The sequence below is a fragment of the Ochotona princeps genome, chromosome 6, assembly GCF_030435755.1.
Source record: "Ochotona princeps isolate mOchPri1 chromosome 6, mOchPri1.hap1, whole genome shotgun sequence".
NCBI classification, from domain to species: Eukaryota; Metazoa; Chordata; class Mammalia; order Lagomorpha; family Ochotonidae; genus Ochotona; species Ochotona princeps.
In genome coordinates, this window is record NC_080837.1 from 25,989,924 (window position 1) to 26,017,619 (window position 27,696).

The following is a 27,696-nucleotide window of genomic DNA, read 5'->3' on the forward strand; positions in this document are numbered from 1 at the left end:
AGAGAGGAGGAGAGACAGAGAGGAAGATTATCTGTCTGCTGATTCACTCCCCAAGTGGTTGCAACGACTGGAACTGCACTGAACCGAAGCCAGGAGCCAGGAGTTTCCTTTGGGTCTCCCACGTGGGTGCAGGGTCCCAAGGCCTTTGGATCAGCTCCTAGCTCCTGGCATTAGATCGGCTCAATTTCTGGCTGTTGCAGTCATTTGAGATTCAATCCAAACTGTTGCAGCCATCCAGCAGATAGAAGATCTTTCTCTGTTTCTCCTTCTTTCTGTAAATCTGCCTTTCTAATAAAAATAGATAAATAAAACAAAAAACATAGTAGGTTTATTCTATACTACTTCTATTCTCTAGTGGGTTTGCAATAAAATAAGTAAAATATACACGCAGACTACATAACCTTTTAAATTTAACTGGAATACTTTGGTTCAAGAAAAGAAAAGGTGAATTCCAATCAAGTGGAAAGTTCTATTGCTATTGTCACAATATTAAATAGATTTGGTTGAAATTTTTAAATTGATCAATTATTGTTAAGAAACTGCTTACACAAAAACTAGAGTGGGTGAGAGTTGGTTGGGTTTAGCCGCAGCATTAGCTGGCAGAGGCTGGCACTGGGAGCTAATTTTGTCAAGTCAAATGCCAGAACTACCTGGAGAGTGCATAATCTGGGAGCGGGTGTGGCTTAGAAGGGTAATAGTGGGCACCTCCCTTGGGGCTACCACTCTCACTGGACAGCATGAAAACCAGGACAGGGGCAGGGGTGGCTGGACAGAAAGGCATCTGCCAGTAGGTGTATGGGCTAGATAGTAGGTTGGTTGGGTTGAACTAGGCTTCAATGCCCATTGACATGTGCGAGAGCTAAACAGGATGTGGGACAGACTGGACAAGCCTGCAGTGTGTACTGGCAAGTATGGGAACCAGGGTAGGGGGCAGAAGTGGTGGGGGTTATGGGGAGTTGCCCCAACTAGGCTGCAGCTCCAACTGGTTTGGTGAGGATCGAGTATGAAGTGGGCAGGATCGAACTGGACTACAACACCTGTTGGTTCACAAGGAAGACAGGGTGGAAACAGAACGGATCCAGCAATCACAACAAACAGCATGTGCATAAGCAGATTAATGTGACGGACGGTGTTGGACCCTGTACTAGCAAACTCACACAAGAATCAGGTCTGGGATCATCTCAGATGAAGTTTCTTTGGAGATCCCTCCACCTGAACTGCTGATCTTAGAACCCCAACCATGAAGAGACTGTCAGCCAGCAGACTCTGAATAGGTTTCATTGCGATTGAAACTGCGAGATTGGCAGCAATCCAGAACTGATAAAATATCAAAGCTGTTTGAACAGGACCCTCGGAGCACGCCTCCCGTTGGGGATCTGGGATGGGTGGAAGGTTGGATGGGACTTTTCCCTTTGTTTCTCCCCTGACCCCAGATACAGGGAAAAATGATAATATTAGTGTGGAAACAATGGTATTACCCACTTTTACCCTGTAGCCCTTGACCCTTTGTACCCTAATCAACCAAGTAAGATTATTAAAAAAAAACTGCTTACAAGAGTGTGGTCCTAAACTGGATTTATCTAATATTTTATTAGCATCAAAGCCATTCATTTAAATGAAAATAATCAGATGGATTACTTTGAGTGTAACAAATGTGCAATACTTACTGTTTGATCTGTTAGAGGAGGCAGAACAATTTGTTTCTCTATTTTGTTAAGCACTAGCTTCCACAGCTCTTTTAAAACTCGCTTCAGCACTGTCTTCTCACAGATTTTTGCTGAGAGACTTAGTCTGAAATGAAAAAAAACAAATAATGAATTTTAAGTCTCTTAGCAGTATATTTCATGAATGTATTAATCAGAAGTTAACATTAATTTCTGAGATTCAAAGATATGAGTAGTCCTGTATAATTTTGAAGTGTTGAATTCCACTCACTGAAAAAGAAACATAATAACAAAAAGTCTATTTCCCCATGTTAAAGATAATGCAATGTTGGGGTAATTTATTGGAGTATTGCTTTCCTAAGTTTATAGGTTTCAGAGAGGAAAACATCTCTAACTGCAAAGATGCAATTTAAGGCTAGGCATCCCCCTTTGTTTGTCTTTGGTACCTATATTAGACAAGAACATTTTCTGAGATCAGTTAGTACGGTTTGGCTTGGCATGAAAGTTGAGAAAATGATGACACAACTTGATAGAAGCAGAAGGCTGACTTCTCACCTTGGTAGCTTAAGGCTAAAAAAAAAAAAAACAGCCTCATCTTCACCCTCTTGGGTTACGAATCCAGCACATGCCTTTTCATAGTCTAGGGCAAACCATAAAGGCAAAAAAAAAAAATCATCGAAAATAGCCACTGAGCCAATGTTGCAATATGACCAATAGGCTTATAATTCCACTCAAGAACCAAAATGAACCAACTTTGATCACCATTGGGTATTCTGTACAAATTTTTCCAAGTGAGGTTGTAACATCATATTATAAAGCATTTGCAGAAGAGTTTATCATACTTCCTCTTTAGAACCCTCTTCTACAAACAGGAGTAGTTTTTAAAGTAAAAAGGAGGCCCAGAAGGTTTGGGGTACTTATCCAAGGAAGGGAAGTTAGTAAATGAGATTTACAATTGAGCTGTCTTTTTTAAACTCCGCGTGTTTCCCAGTGCAGCTCACTGCCTATGATGAAAATGGCTGTGTGTGAAGGTCCAGTGACTGCAGAGGCTCAGTGGTGCCCAAGCATCTAGTAAACAGATTATAATAAGATACTGGAATATTTGAGACTCCTTTACTAAGCAGAAATTCAACCTGCTACATAGAGTTTCAGACAGGGTCATGTATTTCGGTGCTATCTCACTGACTCCTGCAGCTCTTTGAAGTTGGTAGGCTGTGGGACTCCAAAATTATAACCTACAGGAGCTTCTGATAGAATACGCTTGCCAATAATGAAATACACAAACAACATATTTGCATATAAAAATAATACATATGATATATACAATATCAATAGATATATACAATAACAATAGTTAATGAAGACAATTTAATGATTTAAAATTATTCATTAGTATTTAGGGGTATATCATGTGTGAGAGGCTTAGAGAAATTTCTAAAATATATTTTCATGTAGAAAGACTTTAAAAATTATCGTGTAGAAACACATTATATAAAAATACACAAAAATTGCCTCCTCTGGATGGATACTCTGGCATATCACAAAAATTCAGCTCCACTAATTCAGAAATACATGTTCAAGGAGAACTCATCAGCTTGGTGGTGAATGTTTGCAGTATGGACTGGGGTATGAATGAGCGTAAGTGTCACAGCTATTCTCAGAGAAACTCACAGGACAGTCTGGTATACAACACATCTGCCAGGTTTGCGGAAGGTGTGTAATTTCTGTTCACAAGGTCTGAGTTGAAGATCTAGATGTTGTTTATATGGTCAGGTCACACACTTGACATGCTAACTAACTGATTAGACAGCAACGGAATGAATAGCAACAAAATCCTTGACATATTTACAGCTATTTATGAGGTTTCTACTACGTGGTGACTGAGTTTACAGCTCAATTTATGAAGTCGTTAGTTCTTGGTGGAGAAGGTGAAATGTGAGAAAATAAGATATTTCATTTATATGGCTGCACAAAGGCAAAGCGAATCCACACATTTGTAACATAATAGGCTTTCAGGATCTTCTTTCAAAATCACCCAGAATGCTCCCATTCCTCCCTTGCTTTCAGTAGAAAAAAAGCACAAGTTAATAGTTTTTTAATGACTCAGAGTTAACTAATTTGATAATGCCAGCTCAGAGGCAAGAGTTTTGGAAGCTAAGTTATCTAAACTGAATGAACACAAACCACCTACCAAACATTTCCCAAGTGTTATGTGTGCTGGCTGGCAATAGAGACTTCCTGCTAAATACTTTGATATTCTCATGAAAGCTTACCCAGCTGTTTTCCCTCCTGCTGAATGCCTGTCCTTCATTTTTGTATGCAAAACATACTCATTCTTAAATATGTGGCATTAGTCAAATTTCTGCTTCATTGCTGGAGACACAGTTAGCACTTCATACCTTGCTGCGTTTATCTGTCTATGTCTCATTTCTTCTGTTAAACTGTTGGCTCTTTGAAAACAGAATCAGTATCTGACTTAAATATCTTCCTGATTCTGTAACCTTATACTAACACATAATTATTTAGAATGGAGAACTTCTACAACTTTCTATGTCTGATAAAATATCTCCCCCCAAAATAATCTAAAATTTTCACAGATTTCTTAAAGCTCATAAATTTTTCTCTGTCTTATACATTACGTTTCTAACTGTTATAAGAAAAGGCACCCCCTGCTGTAGGCAACTGCCTAGGTTGCATTGTACCTAGGTGAGTATTCCACTGCTGGGACAAAAGGAGTTAAAAGCTGGTGGACATTCTGGACCTGGGTAATGCCAATTTGTATTAACTACACCAGTGCACCATCAGAGTTGCCTTCTCTTTAAGATACGCAGGGCAGACACTGGCACCTGGCAGACAAGGTCTGGGGTCAAGGACAGGCGAGCAGGGCCCCAGAGTGGCACGACATACCTCTGGGAGGACTGGGTTTGGGGATCTGCATGCTTGGAGGTCTGGGGGGCTTTGGATTGCCCAGAAAGGGAATGTGGGGATATGGGGAAGAGAGGACTGCTGAGGGAGAATGTGACAGGTGAGGAGTGATTTCTGGGGGACAGGCCTGGCTGGACAGGCAGTGGCACCTGCCAGCATGAACATGGATTGCATAGTGGGATTGGTCAGGATAAGCTGGGCTCCAATGCCTGTAGATATGTGTGAGAGCAGAATGGAATGTGGGACAGAATAGACAAGTCTGTAGCATGGGCAGCAACCAAGACTGGGAGTAGGGTCTGGTGGGGACCATTGAGGGTTGCTCCCAGTAGGCTGCAGTTTCTGCTGATGTGCATGGGGGTTGAGGCATGTGATGGGTAGAGTTGTTCTGGGACACAGTAGCCATTGGTTTACATGAGATGGGGCTGGGAATAAAACTGACAGGGAAAGGCCAACAACCAATATGTTTGTAGGTTGATGTAGGTGATGGACTGAGCCAGAACCTGCACTGGTCGGCACACACAGGAGTCAGGTCTGGGGTTACCTCTGGCAGGTTTCCTCTGGGGACCATCAACTGGACCACTGGATTCAGAATTCCAGCTACAGGGAAAATCACAGGATCTGTGGTCTCACCGTGGAGTGCATGTGTCAGAACTGGGTCTCTTTGGTTGTTGAAGCATGTGTAATGGATGGCATGCCCAGATGCACATGGGGGACATGACAATTATTTCATTGAGGCCTACAGAGGACCTCTAGTATCATGGAGGGCAGAACAATTTGGACAGCTCTCCTGGCTAAGCTTTGACAGCAAGTATCTGTGAAAATAGAGACTCTGAGGTGGGCAATGTCAGCCAACAGACTGTGGAAGGATTTCCTCAACCTTGAAGCAATGAAATCAACAGCACCACAGAACTATCAAAACAACCTATGCAGTTTCCTTTGAACATGCTTCACATGGAGGATCCTGGGATGATATCAAGTGGCCATCCCCAATCCCCAGGTAGTGATGTGGCTGGGCTACTGGGGCAGCCCTCTCCCCTTCTGTCTCCACTTTCCCAAGATACAGGAAGAAAAAAAAGGATATTTAAAAGTTATCTCATCCACTTTCCCCCATTCCTTAACCCTCCCCACCATAATCAGTGATCCACATGGCATGCATTTAAACATCACCAAAAATAAAATAAATTATAAAAAGGAAATGACATGTATGGTAACATACTAAGGCATAAGAAGAAGGAAAAACTGAAGATTGAGTATATATAGATTAATGGAGTATGTATGGATCAATAATAAAAGTCAACCCATTTTCTTCCATTTTGTAGAAACTGACATGGATCCCAAGTCACTGCTAATACTTACTTGTATCAGGATTACTTTAAACTTTGGTTACAGACTACACAAAACAAATAGGTTTGCTGGTGATAAATGATGTGTCTCCAAACTACAGGTTGGAGTTCTAAAAACAGAAGGCAACTCAGTAGGGAGCTTTGGGGAATTATTACTGCTTGATTCACATTCACAATCAAATGCTGGTATGTTTCTTGTGATTCAATTCTGTATTGTTGAAAAACACAGTCATAGCCAAGATAAAAATTTCCAGAGAACATGCATGAAATAATAGTAGTTAATGTTTATGTCAAGAAACTAAAGGCATGAAAAAACTTATCTTTTTTTCTCCCTTATTTCATTTTTAAAATTCAGCTGCTAGTGTTGACCTAATTAGTCACCTTTCTTCTAGATATTTGACCTCCCTATGGGACTAGAAAATAAGACTTTAATCTTCTGCCAAACACTGAAATTAAAGTGAGAACATTAGTCCATTCACCGTAGTGACAGTACAACCAAGCAGAAATAATAAATAAACAGAAGAGATTTTCCATACTATTTTTTTCTTGTTCTTGTCTTAAAAGAAAAGCATCATGTCCTAAGTCCTTTTTTCATCTTGGGCCCTTTGGTATTAACTTTTGATACAGTACGAGATGTGATGTGCAGGAACTACACACAACATTGGTTTCTTGGTAGGCATTGGAAATCTACTTTTTTTTTTTTTCTGATTTTGGGTTTCAGTGTCTAAGAAATGCCCTATCTCTGGTTGCTCTTCATTAGTGATCCACAACTATGAACTCACATTTAAACAGATTTCCTGACTACACATAGGAACACTGCAGACACATTTAGATACAAACAGCAAGCAATCAATAAGCATTTACAGTAAAGCGCACCATTGCAGTGGGTTACAGAGGCCAGCATGCTCATCCACTTTCACTGGTAGTTGACTGCCTTGCCCATGGTGGCCTTGCCTTTGTTTTCCATCTCTGTCTACAGCTTATGCATTTGCTAAATAATCAGACAAGTCTGTTTCAGACATCTATCTGTTGGCTTCTGAGCTGAAAAAATTCTAGTCACATTCCTGCTATTCTCTTCTTCAACGGGTTTCTCACAGGAAATCACACATTCTGAACTCGACTCAACCTTTCTCAATATCTAGGAAGCTGCAAAAACAATATGTTATCTGGCAAGCATGAAATCCTTAATCTACTTGTGCCCCAGCTTAACAATATTTATTTTCGTTTGTTTCTTCTTCCCTGTAAAAAAGTGATTTTTCTTATCTATAATGAGTTAAAAGTGTGTTGCCTTTTAATGAGCTCATTTATTTCTATCAACGTTCTTTTAAAACTGTTTCACAAGAAGGAAAATGAATTTTTTTTCTTGAAACACAATCTGTTAAATTTAGGACAAGGATTGAAGAGAAAACTGGGTAGAAAACTTACATTTTGTCTAAGAAGTCCATGAGGGACCTCAGCACAATCTCGGCGTCCATCGCTGCACTGTTCTTATTTGCAGTGGCACTTCCGTTTGCTCTCATTTGGTTTAGTTCACCACTCATCTGTTTTATACACTCTTCAATTATAAGCTGAAAACTGAAAAAAAGTCTATAAATCCTAGGATGCAAGTAAACATTTTACCAGTGCCTACTGTAATTCTACCCTGAGGAGTCTGATCTGTTTCAAATGGCTTGAATCCCTCTGTTCATTGGTTTTCACACTTGTTCCTACTGCAAGCAATTTTGTGGAAATGAAAGATTACTAGGGACTCTATAAAAGAGTAGATAAAAGTGATGGTCTTCAGGCTGAATTAGTTTGAACCAGGGTCCACTGGGCCTCACATTCTGCCAAGGAGAGCAGACAGGCTCCCATCAGCGCTGCTTGAATAAAATGCCTAATCTTCAAAGGGTTCTTGCATACAACTTCTTCATGTTGTTTCTGTAACTTTACAACATGTTAGCTTTCTTCCAATCTCACCGGATACCCCTTCTCAATTTCCCAACTTCTAACCATGGGAGGAGGCTGATAGATCAATCAAACAAAACATAAAACACCCAGGGACATTTGAACTTTAGATGGTGAACATTAATATAAATATTCATTTAGCATTTGGGCCATAATTGTAACAATATAATCTTATTTATTTATCTGAAATTGACAGTTAAGTTGTTATCCTATACTTTTACCTGGTAACACTGCATATAATTTGGAATATGCCAAATGTCACTTTCTTCAGAAAAGTCTTCCTTGAATACCCAAGATAACAACATTTCCATCATCTTGTCTTACTTTGTTCTTTATTTTTCTCAGTTTCCCTATCCATTATTTGATGTCCTGCCTAGTTTTAGTTTGTCCATTGCATCTTGGCCTCACTAGAATATACACTCCATGAGAGTTGCTAAATGTTTTGTTCTGTGCTGCATGTCCCTATTATCTCATAGCGTGCCATGCCTGGCACAGGGGGTAAGGGGATAAATCTAGACACATAAGGAACAACTCTGTAAAAGTGATACATACATTACTTTTCTGAAATGTGGTGATTATTTCATAATGTATATGTATGTCAAACCATCAAGTTGGCATCTCAAATATATACATTAAAAGAAATACTGGGGCCTGTCTTGGTAGACTAGTGGCTAAAGTCCTTGCTTTGCATGTGCCAAGATCCCATATGGGCACCGGTTTGTATCCCGTCTGCTCCTTTTCCCTTCTTCCTCCCATCTTGTGGCCTGGGAAAACAGTGGAGAATGACCCAAGGCTTTGGGACCCTGCACCCATGTGGAAGACCCAGAAAGAGGCTCCTGGCCCCTGGCTTTGGATCAGCTTAGCTCTGGCCATTGTGGCCACTTGGGGAGTGAACCTACAGATGAAAGATCTTTCCCTCTGTTTCTCTTCACTCTGTATATCTAATAAAAACAAATCATTATTTTTAAAAAATTATTGACTATATTGATTCTATATATAGTAATTGGAGGCTGGTTCCATCACCGGAGGAGTAATGCAGAGAACGGCAAAGATCACTGCAGTATGGCAATCAAGCCAGTCCTGTTCTTGGTGCTTTTTCTACACCATGACTTCATAGTTAACATTTTTCTGAAAAGTATCCAAATTCATGGATTTGTCTAATTTTACAAAGAAGTTTTGAAATGTTTAGTATATAATGACTCGATTACTAATTTAAACTATGCATGCATATGTGAATTTTGTAAGTATTTAATATATTTGTACATGTCCCAATCATCATTTTAGATGTTGGGTATGTATTGCGAACCACACAGGCACAGCTACTTAGTATTATAGCATGTATGGGACATTTTATTTTAACATTCATATTCTGGTTAGCCTGTTGTCAGGTGGTGAGTTTTCTTTTTGTTGTTGTTGCTGTTTTACTACTTGACTTGGGAAATCTTTCATAGGTTTGAAATCCTCACAACTTGGGCAATTTCCTGCTCCCACATTTTTGATAGTAAGTTTATGAACACACTGAGTTATGATCTGAGCACACAGTCAAGGCTACATTCCACATCTGCCATCCCGCTGGGCCTGTTGTATCTCTCTCTGGCTGCTGACTTCTCTTTGACTTTCTTATTCCTTTGGAATTATTTTTGATGTTTGTTTACTTGAGTTTTGAATATCGGACAGGCCTTGTAGATATAGTTCATTTCTTTGTTCTTTGCATATTTATCTTGTGCAAGGGAACATCTTTCAAGCACTTTTCCAGAAACAACCAAATCCTTGCCTACTCGCTAGTATCTGCCTGGATCTGTCTGTGAAGTGCTATGAGGTAGTGACTGCAAAGGGCAGCAGAGAAAGTGCTGAGGAGGATACTGCTTTGTGATGGTGTGTATTTAATGGGGATAATTCCAGCTACTCAATTTAACACTTGATCATCAAAAATATTCTCTAGACAGCTAATTTAGACCCCAAGAATGGTTGACTCTGACTAGCTTTATCCGGTTTAACTTTACATGACTCATGTACAGGTGATGAGTGGCATTCAAAGAGTTAGCTCTTATTGTAACAGCAGTTTTTCTTTTAAGTCTCATGTGAGAACTAAGCATTGAACAATGAGTCAATATTGAGGCAATGCTTAAAGCAATTTCTCTATTAAGTGGATGAACTTCTTCAAAGCTATATTTGTTTTTCTCTCTATCTTAGTAGTTGTTGATGGGATGATGGCTTTTCCCTACATGATCAATATGAAGCTTATTCAGAGTAAATATTCTCTTTCTTTAGAACCACACCATAGATGAACAAACCATAGAGAAAATAGATTCATCAGTAGTCTCTGGCTGCCCATAGCATAGGTACTTCTGACTCCTATTCTCTCACACCAAGAAACCTGGGCTCAGTGACTTGCAAGTGCTATCATATTGTTACCTATACCATAGAACAGCTCACAATTCTTACATACGGAAATAAAATTTTATTTCTTCCTCTCTCCCATCCTCTCCCTATTCCTTCAGTGGCGAATTTCTAAGGTCAAAATGGTAGACCAGTTTTTGCTTTTAAGAATCATACATAAAAGTGAGGGAGGCACATCCAGGGAACCTGAGAGCAGAGTGTGAAGAGCTACTGAGAGAAGGATGCTCAGGGCTGAGGTAGGGGAGGGGGACCAGGGACGACACCGTTCGTTTAGTGGGTCATGGAAAACTTCAGAGGAGATGATGCAGACCTTAATATTAAATGGATTCAGCCAGTTGGACGATAGAAACAGCACTGATTTCCCATGCACTGGAACCTGTTACATTTTGATAATAGCTACACAGGCCACATACCTTTCCCCATAAGTGACACTGAGTTCATCCAGAACTCCGTTAAGTTTAACTTGAAGTTCTTTGAGAACAGTACTGGCTTCTGGATCTAGCTGCAGAGAGACAATAAATAATATTACTTGGGAGTTCTGGGAAAGCATGTTTGCATTCTTACAGTTTGCTTATTTTATTATAATCTTCAAAGACAACAAATATGAGTATATACTTCATTCTCACCTCTTTCATCATTGAAATCAAATTCAAAAGTTTAGGAATTTGTAAGAACACCAAGAAGACCTTCAAAAACTTCATGAAAAATGCCTCTGATTTTAAAAAAAAATGCACAGATTTAAAAAATCTTTACATCAAGATTATATAAATTCCATTTTCCACAAATATTTTGAAGTACACTTGTATATCAAAAATTGGCTGAAGTTCATGGCATGCACAGAAATAAGAGCTAGCTAGCAAAGCCTTTTGGTACAGCAAAGAGATGCAGGAAGGCATGGCAACAATACCTTCCAGAACATTTCATAATTCAGACAATCTCACACATACGTTGCTTTGAAATATTTCAATATTTAATAATCCTGTATAAAATACATAATGTTATACTTCTACAGATCTATTAAAATTACAAATGCAGCTAAATATTGGGGTTTGAGTATTCCATTATACCTTACTTGAAGGTGTTTATATTTTTTTTAATTTCTGAATTAAAATTATGACAAAGTTTTCCAAACACTTCTAGCTTTCTCTGTATATGATAGGAACTATTTTTCCTGGTTCTCAGTTTGCAACTCAGAGTTCAGGATTCCAGATTGCACATATTTTTTTATTATTCTTTCTTTCAGCATTTAAACATTTGTATTTGGGAATAACCTCATGAACAGATTTGAGAAAAAAAAAGAATTTAATTAAGTTAGTTTATTTTTTGATGCTTGTTCATACAGTGCAAATTTTAAAATCCCAATTTTTCTTATTAATTGATTTTCTCTCTTGGGACTTATCAAATTTGTCTTTTTAATTTTAATTTTTGAAGTAGTTTTTAACAGATCCAGCATGATTTGTGGACACAATCTCAGAACATTACAATATTCCTTTCCTCCTTCTCTTCCACTCTCTCTCTTCCTCCTTCCCCATTCTTTTTTTAAGAATTTTGAGACTACTTTAAATTTACATTACAGTAAAAAAGACTGAATACTATTTATGATTTATTCTAAGATAATATTATTTATTATAATATAATCAATATAATTTATTAATACATACAGATAAATAAGAATAAATGCCAGTTTATTAAGTTAGCAGAAATTGTTTTCATGATTAACCTGACGCATCAGCACATATTATTAGGAACTTATGAAATTTTATCCTGTTTGCTAACTGCAATTTAAAAATTATTTTTAAAAAAACCCTTACAATACTTGTATTACATCAGCTAGGCAGACATTTATGCAAAGAGTAATCTAGAATATTCTATGAAATTTGAATTTATTTTAGCTGTCCTTCTTTTAAGTCTTCAGAAATTTTGTTTACCAACATTAGTTCTTTTTAATTTTTGCACAAAATTATCTACACTGAAGAGAGGATAGGAGGAAGCTAACTCTTCAAGGTAAAACAGATTAAAGCATGACTTGAAATGAACAAGAGAGTCTGTGAAAGACAGGAGATCAATATAAGACTCAGTATCAGTTTAAATTCCTGCACCAGTGCTCAATCAAGAAAATTCCCTAAGACTGCACAAGAGAAATAAATCCTTTAGTCCTCTAAGAGCACCTTTGAATACTAAGATATGATTAGCAAGAATATTATATCCATACCACATTAGCTGAGTAGCTCTAGCTTGTAATGACAGGATTAAAATATTGGACTGGAAATTAAAAATTGTATTTGGAATCTCAGATATAACTGATTATTTCAACCAATTAAAAAATCGTTTTGTTAGAAAGGCAGATCAGATTTATGGAGAGAAGGAGAGACAGAGAAAGATCTTCCATCTGCTGGTTCGCTCCCTAAATAGAGTCAACGGCTGGGGCTGAGCTGATCTGAAACCAGGAGCTTCTTCTGGGCCTGCCACATGGGTGCAGGGTCGCAAGGCTTTGGGTGAACCTCCACTGCTCTCTCAGGCCACAAACAGCCTGTTGGATGTGAACCAAAGCAGCTGCGACATGAACCAGTGCCCCTATGGGATCCTGGCACTTGCAAGGTGAGGGTTTAGCCATTGGGCTATCATACTGGGACCTCAACGAATCTTGGTATCAATTTTGACTCAAATCCAGGTAATTTTCAAAATTGATTAGTTTTAGTTCCTCTATTGGAGCCAATCAGACAGACTTACAGTTGTCTACACACACATAGTTACAATAAACACTTCTCTTGGAGAGAGAAAAATTAAAATAGCTTGAGTATTGGGCTTTCTAGGAGTTTTCAGCTACAGTCAGTTGTAGGGCAGCAATTAAGGAGAAAAATTATATGGTGTTTAATTTAAGAAGGTTTAAAAAAAGATTGTCATTTCAACATAATTATCCTGACAAATCATAATTTCTTAATTCTTAAATAGGAAAATGCACATACTTCTTCTTCCAGTTCCAAGGCATCACATAAACTGATACTATCATTATTTTTTTTTCCTGCTACTGACCCATTATAACTTGACTTCAATTCTATAAAAAAATGCTGGGCCAGAGGGCCTGGCAGAGAAGGCTCCCTCATTCTTGCAGATACAAATGGCAGCTCCCATCACATTTCTGCTGTTCTGAAGCCCCATTTCTTGGGGGATGAGGTGCTTATTTCACAGGTGCATCTGGCTTTTGTATTAGTTTAATACACAATTGAGACTGTTTACTTGTGAAGATAACGACTTAAACGTCCTTCACAAATGGGTACATGGCTCTCTTATGTGGAATTACCATACTTTTCTCATAGAATTATTTTATTCTACCTTAAGTGTTTTTGGAAAAGCATTGCCTAAGTATTAATTGGTTAAAACTTGAAATCTAGGGCCCTAGCGACTAAAGTCTTCATCTTACATGTGTCGGGACCCCATATGGGTGCCGGTTCATATCTGGTGGCCCTGCTTTCCAACCAGTGTCCTGCTTGTGACCTGGGAAAGCAACAGAGGATGGCCCAAGGACTTGTGACCCTGCTCCCACGTTGAAGACCTAGAAGAAGCTACTGGTTCCTGGCTTTGGATTGGCTCAGCCAGCTGGGGAGTGAATCAGAGGATAGAATATCTTCCTCTCTGTCTCTCTTCTTTGTGTATCTGCCTTTCCAATAAAAATAAATAAATCTTTTGAAAAAACCTTGAAATCTGAAGCTGTGAAATAACAGTAGTTTAAACATTGATTTTTTTTATTGATACACATAGGTGTTTCTATGTAGGTTTTAAACAGAATGCCTCTGTCTTGTAAAGGGGATGAAATAAACAGGGTGGAGGGGGCTAAGGGAAAACTTCAGTTCCAGATAGGTATTTAACAATGATCTGATCCAGATAGTATTAGCAAGATTGGCAGAGTGATTCTGAAAGCAATATATGTGGCTCCTGCAAATTTCAGATCTTTTGTAATAAGGCAAATATGAGGTACAGGAGTCTTACTTATCTAATTATGAAACAGTCCCTGGGGCAACAAAATGATCAATTCTTAGGTTCTATTTTCTTTGTATGCCCAAATGAAGAAAATATTTCCTAATCCTACAAATTCCCCAAAGTCTTTGGAAATAATACACAGGAATTTGAGTGCTCCTTGCTTAAATTAGCAGCAGCAGCAGCTACCAAAAATTGGCTCCTTTAGAAATGCAAAAAAAACTACCTAACTTTTTGACAAAACTATGTGGTATATGCAGTCTCATTAAGGTAATAGTAGAACACCAAAATTAACTCAAATCTTTTCGTACTGATATTTAGAGCTACTGTCAAAAGCAAAAAAACAAAAACAAACAAAAAAAAAACCCGAGAAACATTAAAGAAAGAATTTTCAGTATTCAAAACATAGTCGATAGATTTATTTTTAATCAGCTTATTTATATATAATGAACAAATTTCATGTGTTTCACAATACAGACTTAGGGATGTAGTGATATTGCCTATACTACCCTGCCTCCTACGATTTAAAAATTGAATTAACATTTGTATTTGAACAGGCTAATTGACTAAATTCATAAAAGCTTTATGTAAACAGAAATACACATAATGAAAATTCAGCAATACTGAATCAAAGTGAATTTAAACAGGAAAAATTTCAAGAGATTTTACCCATACTCTATGAAAATATGGGATATTCAAAGCTAAGCTGGTAATGTATGGTTCTAATATCTAGACTAAATCATATGTATATGAGTATAGGTAGGAACAATTTTATGTCATAGAGATATTTTATTTTACTCCACAGCTGCGGTAATATAAATAACGTATCTGGGAGAGACAGGTAACAGTCAAAGTTCTTTCTCCTTGAGGCTCCCTTTTTACTTTTCTCTTAAAGGACAACTCTGTTATGCAAGTCTTCCCCCAGTCACCCACCAGAGGCAGGTAGCAGCTCTAGTCTGTGCACTAACTATGTGTGGATTCTTATTCTGTGTTTAGTACTTTCTGATAGTTGTTCTTGGACAAATTTATGTCATCCACAGAACTGCATTTTGTTTTTAATTAATTATTTTGTATTATGTGACAGTTTCATAGGTTCTGGGAATCCCCCCCCACCCCTCCCCCTCCCCTCCTCCCTGGTGGATTCCTCTACCTTGATGCAGTATTACAGTTCAAATTCAATCAAGATTCTTTCCTTGCAAACATATACTGGCCACCTGCCACAGTGTTCTGAATGCCTAGGCACTCACAGAATGACAGAGAAAGGAGAAAAGATTCCATCACACTAGTAGTCCTGATATTCAGAATGCTACTGCACCGAGACTGACACTTTGCATGAACTTATTGGGGCACTTTTTCTTTCATAATCTTTTATTCCCTAGCAACCATATATTATTGGAATTATCAAGCTTGGTCTTGAATTCTAATATTCGTCCTGTTGCCAGGGCATGTCAGATTATGCTCTGGCATTTCCTTGGTTCTGAAAAGATGATGACCATACTCACTCTGCCTTCTGTTATTGTTTGTTTTTTAACTGATTTTCCCTAAGGATCTAAAGATAATACATGCTGTTTTAGCCATTCATAACAGCAATTGTTACACTGATCATGAAGGTCTTGTTAGAGATACAGCTATGGGACTGCAGTGTGGCATTTAAACCCTTCAGATAGCTAAACACATAATTTTGAAAACATAAGACTTTGCATGGAAGATGTCAAAGATCTTTATTGTGAATTTTATTTCTCCACTGTATGCACTGCTGTCTCATTTCTTTCCTTTCCTTAGGCTATCTGGTTGCCTTTTCAGCTCAGCGATGCTGGGCTCTGTTATTTGCCCATCTGAAGAAATAGAGATTAAAAAGCAAAGTTGCTTCCTGGCTTCCATTTTCCCAGCATCGAAAATTTCGTAGTTACTCTGGTGGATTTCACATGGTTTTCAATGTTTTTGCAAAATGAAGGGAACTTTCACCGTTATTTCTATGAAACAAAGAGTGCCATTTTGAAGAAAAATGCTGCTTGTTTTCCCTTGTTTTGGATTTCTTTCTGTGAATTATCCCTTTCCCTATGCTTAATCCTTCAATCATTAATTTTATTAACCCATATTTAAATATGCTCAGACAACTTTTATGTTAAAATAAACAGAATAATGGAAAAAAATGTGAATCCTATTTGGAACTGCCTTCTCTCTCTCATTTACATTTTGCTCCAAACTATTTACAACATAAAATTTAAAAATAAAAATAAAGATAAAAAATAAAATTTGCTAACTCCACTTTCTTAGATCTTGAATTTTCATTGGCTCTCTGACATGTGGCCTCTACTCTCAGTTATACTACTGAAATGTATACCTACATGTTACTCTGTTCCAATTTTTTTATTATTTGGGAGTGAGATAGATACAAGTAACTTCTGTCTGATGGTTCACTCTCCAAATGTCTTCAAAGGCTGCAGCTGAGCCAACCCAATCCAGGTCTCACATACAGGTGACAGTACCAAACTATTTGAGTCATCACTACTGTTTCCCAGGGTAGTAATGGGGAGGAAAGTAGAATCAGGGACAGATCCAGGACTTGAAGCATCCCAGAGGGACATATGGATTCCAATCATTGGCCAACTGCTAGGCCAAACACTGATACATTAATTGTTGAATCTAGTATCTAATTAGATCTCTTGCTCAGCCTTCATTCATGTTGCTGTTTATTCTTATGTTTTTATTGTTGTCTCTACAATTTGTCCCTCTTGTTGACTTCATTTTTTGTGTATGTCCCTTTCATAAGAATGTGATACAATTTTCTCCTCTCAGTATTCTTTTGTTTCTCTCCCCAAGCAACTGAATTCATGACTTTGGTTTTGGCTATAACCTATATGCTAAAGTCCTGCAAATCTGTTACTTATAGCCTTAAAGCATGCCTGAACTTGTTAGACTTTTACAGTCTGATGGCCCATGGATACTTCAATCAAATGGAAAGTATTATCTGTCCATAGCTTAACTCATTTCTCTTCTTTTTGTATCCTGATTTGGTTAGTGGCAAACAACTATTTAACATCGAAATGTGAATATTATCTTTGACTTCTCTGTTTTCTTCCTTCAACTTTGGCTTTGATATCATTATGATTAATAGTATCTGAAATGTTTTCTCCACCAATCTTGTTTGTCCACTACCTGGTTCAATATTTTTTCTTGTCTAGATTATTATAATCATCTCCATGTTTTTTTCTTGTTCCACCTTTTTTTTCTCCCATCTTTCTTACTGTCTTAACGAAACACAAATCTGATCATTGCACTTTCTGACCCCTCAATCTATCTTTCAGCCAGCGAAGTGGTTTAAGCAATTTCTCACAGTCTTAATTGGGCTCTTGCTATTTCTTTTATTTTGAAAACATCAATTCTCTCAGACCCTTCCACTTAAATAGGATCTATTCCTCACTTATAAGGACTAGTTCAACTTAAAATACATAATGGGGAAATCAGCAAAATTTCCCAAGTGAATTCAGAGCAGGGAAGTATTCTGCAAATGCCCTACATCATTTGTAGGGTATTAGGATCTGCACGGATAGTGTGAAATGCTATCAGAAAAGACTACAAGGTCCACTGTATTGCAAATAAATGTGCCCCAGCTCTAACAATGGTATCTTTCTTTTTTTAATGTTCATCTTAGGAGAGACTTTCTCCAGGGAACTAATAACCACATTTTCTTTGTTTCATGTGGATGTGTGTGAACATTATGCCAGAGGAATTTAGCTATATGAATTCACACTTCCAAGTTCATGGTTTCAAAAAGCAGAACATCAGTAGTTGAGTCCTGTTCTAATTAAGGAGAGAATAAAGTAAGCCCAACTGTCATTGTACTTTATATCAACTAAATGCCTTTGAGATATGTTAAATTAGGTTTTTCAGCCTAGACACTGAAGAGAGAGAAAGATTGCCCTATCTTTCATCATTTACTCAGAGTTGTTTTGAATTAATTAACATACAGGACATTTTAGATTTTTCTATTTCTCTTTGGACCAGTTTTATTTGAATTACACATTGGAGCCTCATACAAATGCATGCCGTCATTGTTATCAGCTAAAATTTGTTTTTGCCCTTCCTTACCAGCAACACATTTACTCTCAATTGTGTTTTATGGAATGTTAATAAGGTTCTTGCCTTTAGATCACAGACCTGTAGAAAACCATGAATCTCAGAAGTCACACTGTTCAACTTTCTCCTTTTCACAGGTGGAGAAAAACAAGCCTGTGACCAGGTACTATGCAATTAGAGTCTCATGCAGCCTGGACAGCAGAATTTTTAAGACACTGTTTTCTCTCAAGGAATTCTGTACTGAACATGTTTAATGATAAAGCTAATATTCCCAAATAAGATGACTTGATTGGAAAGGAATGTATAGCTCATTAGCTGCTTCTGGCTAACTATACGACAGGACAGAAAAGGGATAGATTAGCGCTAGAGGATGAGACCCTATGTGCTTGGAATTTTATTCTGCAAAGATTAGGACAGCTGAGCCCTGAGTTGTCTCTTCCATTTGGCTTTGCATAGGGCTGTATCCATACTGAACCGCTGTTCAACAGTGGGATATGGTCTGTTCCTTTCACTGGATTCTGTACCTGCTGAACATTGAGGGATAGAGACAGCATTCCCTGAATTTTGAGCCTTTTGAAGTGGGTGTCTGGGGACCACTGTGTAAAGCAAAAGAGGGAGGGTCGACTGTGTTAAACTGCTAGGTTTTACTAGTGACCACATTGATATATATATACCTTGCTGGGGGAGGCATAAGCAATAAAAAGGGATCATAGCACAATAATGAAATGAATTTATCATAGAAGATGGCAGTTACAGTGAGATTCCATTTCTCTTCTTCCAGAAGGTAGCATGTCCCCTCTAGTTTTCACTTTTCTTAAGGTTCAGAGAGTTTGGTTTTTCAAAAGTAGTGGTGCTAGGTGGCACTCTGAGCACTCCTCAGTACTCTGGATGATGAGCTGTCTGGCCTGGGACTCTGCTTCATCTGCACATGAAATGCCAGTTCACAAAGCTCTCAACCTTTTGAACTGCACCTTTTCTTAATTTCACCTGCTTAGTAGGTAGCTGAACTTTATGTGGTAGCAGCACTGAATTCTTAATCACATTTATTAAATCACTTCAATGCAATTTGTCTTTTGACCCTCATTATTTTCCTAATTTTCTATTAAGTCCAATTTGTTAACTCTAATTACAGTGAGGATCAGAAGGAGAAAGAAATCCAGCAATATTTGCACACTGCCACAGCAAAAGCTCAGTACTTCAAACATTCAATCCTCCTGGTGCTATCAAATTTTAAAAACAATGATAAAGCAATAGTCAGACAAATGGCATCACACTTTTGACTTTCATTCATGCAGTCCTTGAGTTTGTGTGGCCTATTGTATAACAATTACAACTGTCTTTTGAAAAGTTATTTCCCAGTTAAGAAAAAGGTTGCATTTTTTTTTCTCCCACAAATCTTATTTCCTTAACTGTTCAGAATCCCCTAATAAAATCTAAGGTGTTTGAAGGTAGGGTTTACATCTTTGTAATTATTGTATCTTACACCCACAGGAAAATTTGCAGCCTTGTAATAGATTGTCATCAAATAAAATCTTTGTTGAATGAACTAATGGAGGAGTATACATTGTGTTCAAGTCTCATGTGCCTTTCCCTCTGCAGTCCACAGGTCAGTCAGCTCCATGTAAAGAGTCACTTTCAGCGGTCTAGGTGACGAGGAAGATCTGACTTCTGAGTCTTTCTTTCTTCAGGTACTGAAAGGTGTCTCTGGGGCTCAGTGCAATGGCTCAGTGGCTAAAATCCTCGCCTTGAATGCACCAGGATCCCAGATGGGAACTGGTTCACGTCCCAGCTCCTCCATTTCCCTTCCAGCTCCATGCTTGTGGCCTGGGAAAGCAGTGGAGGATGACCCAAAGCCTTGGGACCCTGCATCTGGGTGGGAGACCCAGAAGAACTCCTGGCTCTTGGCATTGGATCTGCTCCGCTATGGCTGTTGTGGCCACTTGTGTAGTAAACCTGAAGATGTTTTTTCTCTGTCTCTCCTTCTCTCTGTAAATCTTTCTAATAAAAAAAAAAACATAAATCTTTTTAAAAGGTATATCTGTCTTAATTGTTTTACAAAGTCTTATGTCTTCAAAGCTTGTTGAGGTAAGATATATCTAAAAATTGTTTTATATTTCCTACTCTGACCTTTGCCTCCCATCAATACAGCAAATGCAAGTAGGCAAGAATGAATATCTACACAGGAAGACTCGCCAAACTGCCTTAGAAAACAATTTTGCACTAAAAGAATATATAACTGATTGAAATAGTTTGTTTTGTTACAAAATAGTGTCTAATATGATTCATGATACATTCTATAATTTGCTTTATAATTACCAGAAAAGGTCAAAACAGAAAACAGATTCTGATTAAGTTATTAACTAGTAGATTATGTCTTAAATTACATTAAGGAAAAATATTGGGGCAGGATAAAAACACAAAACTAGTCTCTGAACATAACGTTTCTCCTTTTTACAACTATACTTCCACTTATGCAATGATTGGAAGTGTAAAGAATGTGAACCAAGATGCTGGACTTGGGACATGCCTGCAGTCAGCCGCCTACAGTCTGAGATGCCCATATTCTTTAATACAAACTTTGCTTTCACTCACTGTGACTGCCTACCATATCAGTGTCAAACACATTCACTCCCTTGTCTTCTCAATCTCCAAAACACAGAAAGTCAGTCATTTAAGCATGGTAGGCAAACAGGTTATTTTGAGCTATTTCATAATTATTATTATGAAATCATAATTCTCAGTACATAGTCCTCAGCCCAGCAGCATCAATATCTCCTGGGAATTTAATATAAGCAAAAATGATTGTATTCTGGCCAAGACCCACCAAATCAAATACTAAACTTAACAGGTAGTTTATTGCATAAGGAAGAACTATTGGCATAGGATAAGTTAGCCCTCAAAGCAGTGATCTCCAATCTTCTATCACCTGAGCACACATACATTTGAAACGGTAACACCAAGTGAATAATGTTGGAAGTTCATTTCTTCTCTTTTCTAGCCTGGGATTGCTTAACCAATTCCATAAGCTAATTGATTTTTAAATGAACTTCAATAAACTACATGTTCCCCACTCTTATGTAGTCCATTGTAATTTCTATTTGACACATTCAATTCATCATGAAAGTCTGGGTATATATTAAATATATAAAACTTTATGAAGCCAAGTCATTTCTTTTTTTTCTTGCCCTGATTGTAGATTCCTTGCAAATTCAGTCAATATTACTAGGCAATAAGAAATAATATTGTGGGGCCCGGCGGCGTGGCCTAGCAGCTAAAGTCCTTGCCTTGAACGCCCCGGGATCCCATATGGGGGTCAGTTCTAATCCCGGCAGCTCCACTTCCCATCCAGCTCCCTGCTTGTGGCCTGGGAAAGCAGTCGAGGATGGCCCAAAGCTTTGGGACCCTGCACCCGCGTGGGAGACCCGGAAGAGGTTCCTGGTTCCCGGCTTCGGATTGGCGCAGCACCAGCCCATTGCGGCTTACTTAGGGAGTGAAACATCGGATGGAAGATCTTCCTTTCTGTCTCTCCTCCTCTCTGTATATCCGGCTTCCCAATAATAATAAAATCTTAAAAAAAAAAAAAAAGAAAGAAATAATATTGTGAGGCCCAGCACAGTAGCATAGTGGTTAAAGTCCTTGCCTTAAACATGCTGGGATCCCATATGGCACCAGTTCTAATCCCAGCAGCCCTGCTTCCCATCCAGCTCCCTGCTTGTGGTCTGGGAAAGCAGTCGGGGATGGCCCAAAGACTTGGGACCCTGCACCAGCATAGGAGACCTGGAAGAAGCTCCTGGCTCCTGGCTTTGGATTGGCTCAGCTCCAGCAGTTGCGGTCACTTGGGGAGTGAACCATTGGGTGGAAGATCTTCCTCTCTGTTTCTCCTCCTCTCTGTATATCTGCCTTTCCAATAAAAACAAATAAATCTTAAACAAAAGAAATAATATTGTGAAGTAATGCATCTTTTGCCAACACAGACTAATCACTCTTATTCTAAAACAATTAAAAATTCTATAAAGGTTTATAACCAATATCTTATGACATTCTGAAGATAATTTTAGATTCATTTAATTTTTAAAATATACTCAAATAAGTTGATTTAATGATCAAGAATATACTGTGATTTTCATGGGCAGCAGCAAGTTTTTTTAAACAAATTAATATTGACTATTTGCATTTGACACATGCTTAGTTATGCCTAAGAAATAAACTATCGAAGTATTAAAAACTAAAATATGTAAGCTTTACTTCTGAGCCACAAGTTAATGAAACACTCATTAACTAATAAATAAAAAATATTACATGATACTTGGGTGATGATTTTTTATCTCTGTATAATACAGCCACATGGGATACCCTATGAGGATAGCAGTGTGCAAGTTAACTTTTAGGCTAAATCAGTCTTGGCATAGGCTGGTTACTTCACCTGCTTTAATGTAGTGCTTGCTGGAATGTTTTTTACATATAAATCACTTACTGTACATCTTTTAAAAGGGAAAGAAAAGAAAAAATCTAAGCAAACAAAAGAAAGCAAAACAGACCTCCTTCCTGAAGTTTACTTCTGTTTGATGACTTGTGCAACTTACTATTGTGTATCCTCCAGAAGAATCAGATTTATATTCTAAAACAAGTTTTTCATTTGTAGGTAGGGAAGAGTATTGTGGAAGTATGTATAGGGGCATACATTTGTTAATTTTCTCTTTTGACAATTTTTTCTCTTAAACAGAGCATTGGGGAAAAAAACAAAAGCAAAAACTTCTGAGTTGGCCCACAGGACACTGTGTACATAACTGATGCAGATTGTTCTAGGGGTCGACTGCTTTGGAAGCCATTGTTAGCAATTACAACCTCAAGATTGTCCCAGAAATGTCTCCATCCTGGACTCCACACATACAGAGAATAATTCCATCAAAAATGATTTTGAACACTACCAATTCTTGAAGGGAAAGCAGGTGATACTGTGAAGAAAGAGTAGCTTCCTGCGAACACAGATGATGTTTAAACAGCAGAGAGCTGCAGCATCATGCAGCCATGCCCACGAGCGGCCAGCACTTTGCAGATCTTAGTACAGGCAAGCAACGCTGTTGTTGGAAGCCAACTGATAGCCATAGGGCGCTAAAGTCTATTTCAAGCAAATGCACAGGCAATCATTTGCTAATTAAATTTTTTTTGTAGCAGGAAGTATGAGTCTCAGCACAGATGGTGGGGGACAAAATAACAAACTTCTGAAAGAATAATGATATCCAGGCTGTGAAGTTTCTCTTAACCACACCACTGGAGATATTCTAAGCAAATTCATTTGCCTTGTGAGGAAAATACACATAGAGGGTCACATGATGTAACCTCTGAAGGTCACTGAAGACGTTGTGCCGTAAATACTCCTCGTATCTTGTGGTGCTTTTGAGATACTCAGTCAGATTCTTTTCAATCTTTATAAAAGCCCACTTTATAAAATTCATTAGACAGTGCTGTATAGAGATATCTTCATTGGAAAGATGAGCTTGTTAAGCTGAGATACCAGTCCTTGGCATTTAGACATAATTCTGCATTATTAAGACATACCCCTGTCTGGGAGGCTGCGTGTTAGAGCCAGACTTAGATTCAAGTGCTGCTTTCTCCTGATACTTCATCAGTTCTGATGCCAAATTTGCCCAGCGCTGATTAAAGTTTTTTCTTAGCAACTGAGCAAAAGAGATGAAAATGGAAGAGAACAAGAGAAAAAGATACTATGCACAGAAAGAGAAACAGAAGGACAGGAAAGAAGGTAAAGAGAGAGAGCACAGATGGAAAATATTCAAATGTAGGAAAACAAAGGTGTTGGAGTCAATGCTACCAAAAAATGCATGACATCACTTATAATTTAACTTATTTAACTGAATTTTCCCTTGAGATTCTGTATGGGGAATTTAGCACATAGACATTGTATGAGTTATAAACGGAGGAGGCATCCAACTCACTATTTCTGTCTTCATTATTTTCTCCAGGAAAGAAGAAACATTCTGTGATTTAGTCAAAACCAAAATGTATTTTAGATATAGTCAAAGCTAAATTTATCATGTGAGACTTAAACATTTCAAGCTGGAAATCTTATCTTAAAGAAGCAGCACATTTTTGGTTGGTGAACGGGCCATTAACAACATTTTCAGTTAGGTTCTACACAGGTTCCTATAAGTGGAGGATTTGATTTATCTGTTTGATCATTCTTTTTGGATTTGTTTGCTAAAAACCCACTCAGCAATATACTTCTAACATTGGCACTGAAACACAAAATAGCAATTAAATAGTAGAAGCATGAAGAGAAATTTCTGGAAATATAAATTTTTAAATATAATTTCATATTTAAATGATTTGTGGTTTGAAATTTCACTGAAAGGAGATGATATTTCCCATAAAAAACAAGTGATTCCTTCTCTACTCTTCAAAGTAACAAACAGACTTAAAGTCTGGATGTATAACTAAAATTTAAAAAAAGCAAATCTCAGGTTATTGTTCCAAAATTATTTGTGCTCATTAACATAGAAGAATTCTGAAGTGAGAGCAATCCCCTCAAACCTAGCAATCAGGTTGACATACTTTGGGGAAAGCAGCTTTATTTTGCATAAATCAAACAGTAAGCAAAGTGCAGTTTATGAAGGTTCATTAAAAAAAAAAAATCTCTTGCACCATTATATATGTATTCTTGCTTCCCACTTGTAGAAAGCTCAACAGCAAATTCATTCTTCAAAGAACAAAGTGAAATGGACAACTGTTGAAAGCTGATTGAAAGTCAAATCATACATGAAGAGACCAGAAGGAAGCATTTATAGCCTCATTATTTAGAAAGACAAGGTATATGTGCTTTGAAATCCCACTTAGCTTCATACAGATCTTACACAGTGAGTCAGATAGCCTTGGAGAGAAATACCTACACGTTCTTGACAAAGCCACCTTGAGCCTGATACACTGGGCAGAAGGATAGGAAAACCCTGTTTCATGATCCTGCATCTGGGCATCTTTTCCCGTGCTGAACCTCCAGATGCTCACCTCGATTCAGGAAACAGACTGTGGCAGGCATGAACAGGCAAAGGCACAGCTAGCATTTCACTGCCTATCTGTTCCATTCAAGCAGATGAGAGTAAGGAGAAAATGCAATAATCCTTAGGTGTAGGGAAAGAAACACAGCCAGGTAAAGGATTAGATGCTTACTATCACAAACCTCATAAAAGAATCTTTCTCCTTCCTTCTTCTGTTCATGGAATTGCAAGTCAAAGGTGGTGGACAAAGACATGACACATTACAGACACAACACACATTTGGACACGCTTTCTTCATGTGACAAATAAGCCTCAATACACCAAAACCCATTACTGCCACAAAGCATAGGTCAGAACAAACATCAATAGCAAAGTGACCATGTACAATACAATAAAAAATGATAACTGTCAAACTTTACAGATCATTAGCATATTTGCATATATTTAATTGTGTTTATATGATTATCCTATTTAAAAAAGCTATTCTTTTCTCCCACTTGTATTTACCAAATGTACTACAGCATTCATTTGTGGATAATAACTGCCTTAATTTTAACAGGATCTTAAATGATTATCATTTTCTATTCATTGATAAACCATGTAAAATCTTGATTAACATACCTTCCATAGAAAAGATATGTACTGCTAATGATCTCTAAGTAGGCATTTGGAAAATATAAGAGTAAACATACACTCACCTCTTTGCCTCCCATTGATTCAAACATTTTTTCTAGCTGTACTCGTAATTGCTGAATATTGTTCATCAGGATGCAAGGCTATAAATAAAGAATATTTGAGTATTATGCATAGCTCTCATATATTACATTTTTCAATCCTTTTAACTTAAAATGATACTAAGAAGCTATCAAGGGTATCTTATTATATTGAAATTCTGTTATTTCAATTCTGCTTGTAATGAAAAAAAGAGAGGTGTATTGATCCTCGGAGGGGGATGAGTTTAAAAAAAAAAATATATATATATATATATATAGTCACATTTTTTGAAAGGCAGAAACAGGAAGATACAGAGAGAAGAGACAGAGATCTTTCATCCTCTGAATCATTCCATATGTACGTAGGCCAGGCTGAAGTCAGGAGCCAAGAACTCAGTATGGGTCTCGTATACTGGTAGCAGGAACCCAAATACTTGAACAATCCCTGTCACTTCCCAGAGTGCACATTAACAGAAAATTGGAATCTGAAGCAGGATTGGGCCTTAAGTCCTGTTACTGTGGAACTGGATGGGGGTGTGAATGTGCCTTCTTTACTACTATGCCAAAATCTTCAACTCAAGAAGGAATATAAAAGCAACCTGCACAAGCAAACCATTGGAGACACCCTACAGGAATTTCCTTGACATTGTCGCATTCTTTACTTGGAAGTTAACCACATACTGTCTTTAAAGATGTATTTCAAGGAAAATAGATTAAATTCTGCTATTTCACTGTTTTAAAAACAAAATGCCCCCTTTTCGGCTCAGGAAGCAGTGATAATAAAACACCTTTAATGAATTCTTCCCGGAGAGTTAAATTCCCCACCTGATATTCAAGGCCCTTTGCTAACATTATCATTGTCCTACGGACTTGAGCTATACCTACCATTCGGATTAGACCTTCTTCCCGTTTTATGATTTTATCACTTGCCTGGCATTTGTTTTGTGTTATTTTATATTTGAGTTGATTTTCACTTTCACTGTCTTACTAACTGTAAATACACTATGCATGCTGCTATTTCTTAGGGCAGCACTGTGCTGTAAATACTACACACTTAACAATTTTCTGATTTGTTTCCAAAGAGATAGAGATAAAATAATTACAAAGATATAAATCTTTCTGACAGAAATTGATCTGACCTTACAATGGTAGAATTATTTATAATTGGAAAATATGATTCACCATAATTACAGGATCATTTAGATTTCCTGCATATTGATTGCAGACACACAGCAGATCGAAGAGGGAGACAAGAAGCAAAGAAAACAGAGTGGAAATGTCTTCTGAGTTCCTAGGACACGAGCCAATAATGAAGTAGAGAGTCAGGTAAAGCACTTGCGGGATGTTGAGGAGGTACTGGCTCTTACAATTGGGAAGATTTTGCATTGCTTTAGCCACATAGTGACCTCTGAAAAACCTTCTGCTTGACCACATCCCTGCCTTAACTGAGGAAAACAATTTTAAATCTCTAATGGTTGCCTTGATGCCAGTCACTGAAATACCTTTCTAAAGACACACACAGGTATTTGAGCTGTATCCCCCAGGGACTGTGAATCAGTGCCACTGAATCAGAACGTTTTCCAGATGATTCTGATTCCCAGGCATGATCCACAGCAGCTCCTCCCAGGCTTAGTCCTTCCCA

The 27,696-nt window shown here is 37.8% G+C and overlaps 1 protein-coding gene across 2 annotated transcripts in view; it reads right to left on the minus strand.

Annotated features, from left to right (window-relative positions):
• Positions 1-27,696, minus strand: part of UNC13C (unc-13 homolog C) — a 577,988-nt gene that overhangs the window by 106,072 nt on the left and 444,220 nt on the right. For both annotated transcript variants that reach the window (XM_004578069.4, XM_036495361.2), the window contains 4 exons: positions 26,040-26,117; positions 10,690-10,778; positions 7,358-7,507; positions 1,668-1,791 (listed from right to left, as the gene is read on the minus strand). In XM_004578069.4, coding sequence (XP_004578126.2) covers positions 1,668-1,791; positions 7,358-7,507; positions 10,690-10,778; positions 26,040-26,117 — 441 coding nt within the window. The remainder of the gene's footprint in view (positions 1-1,667; positions 1,792-7,357; positions 7,508-10,689; positions 10,779-26,039; positions 26,118-27,696) is intronic.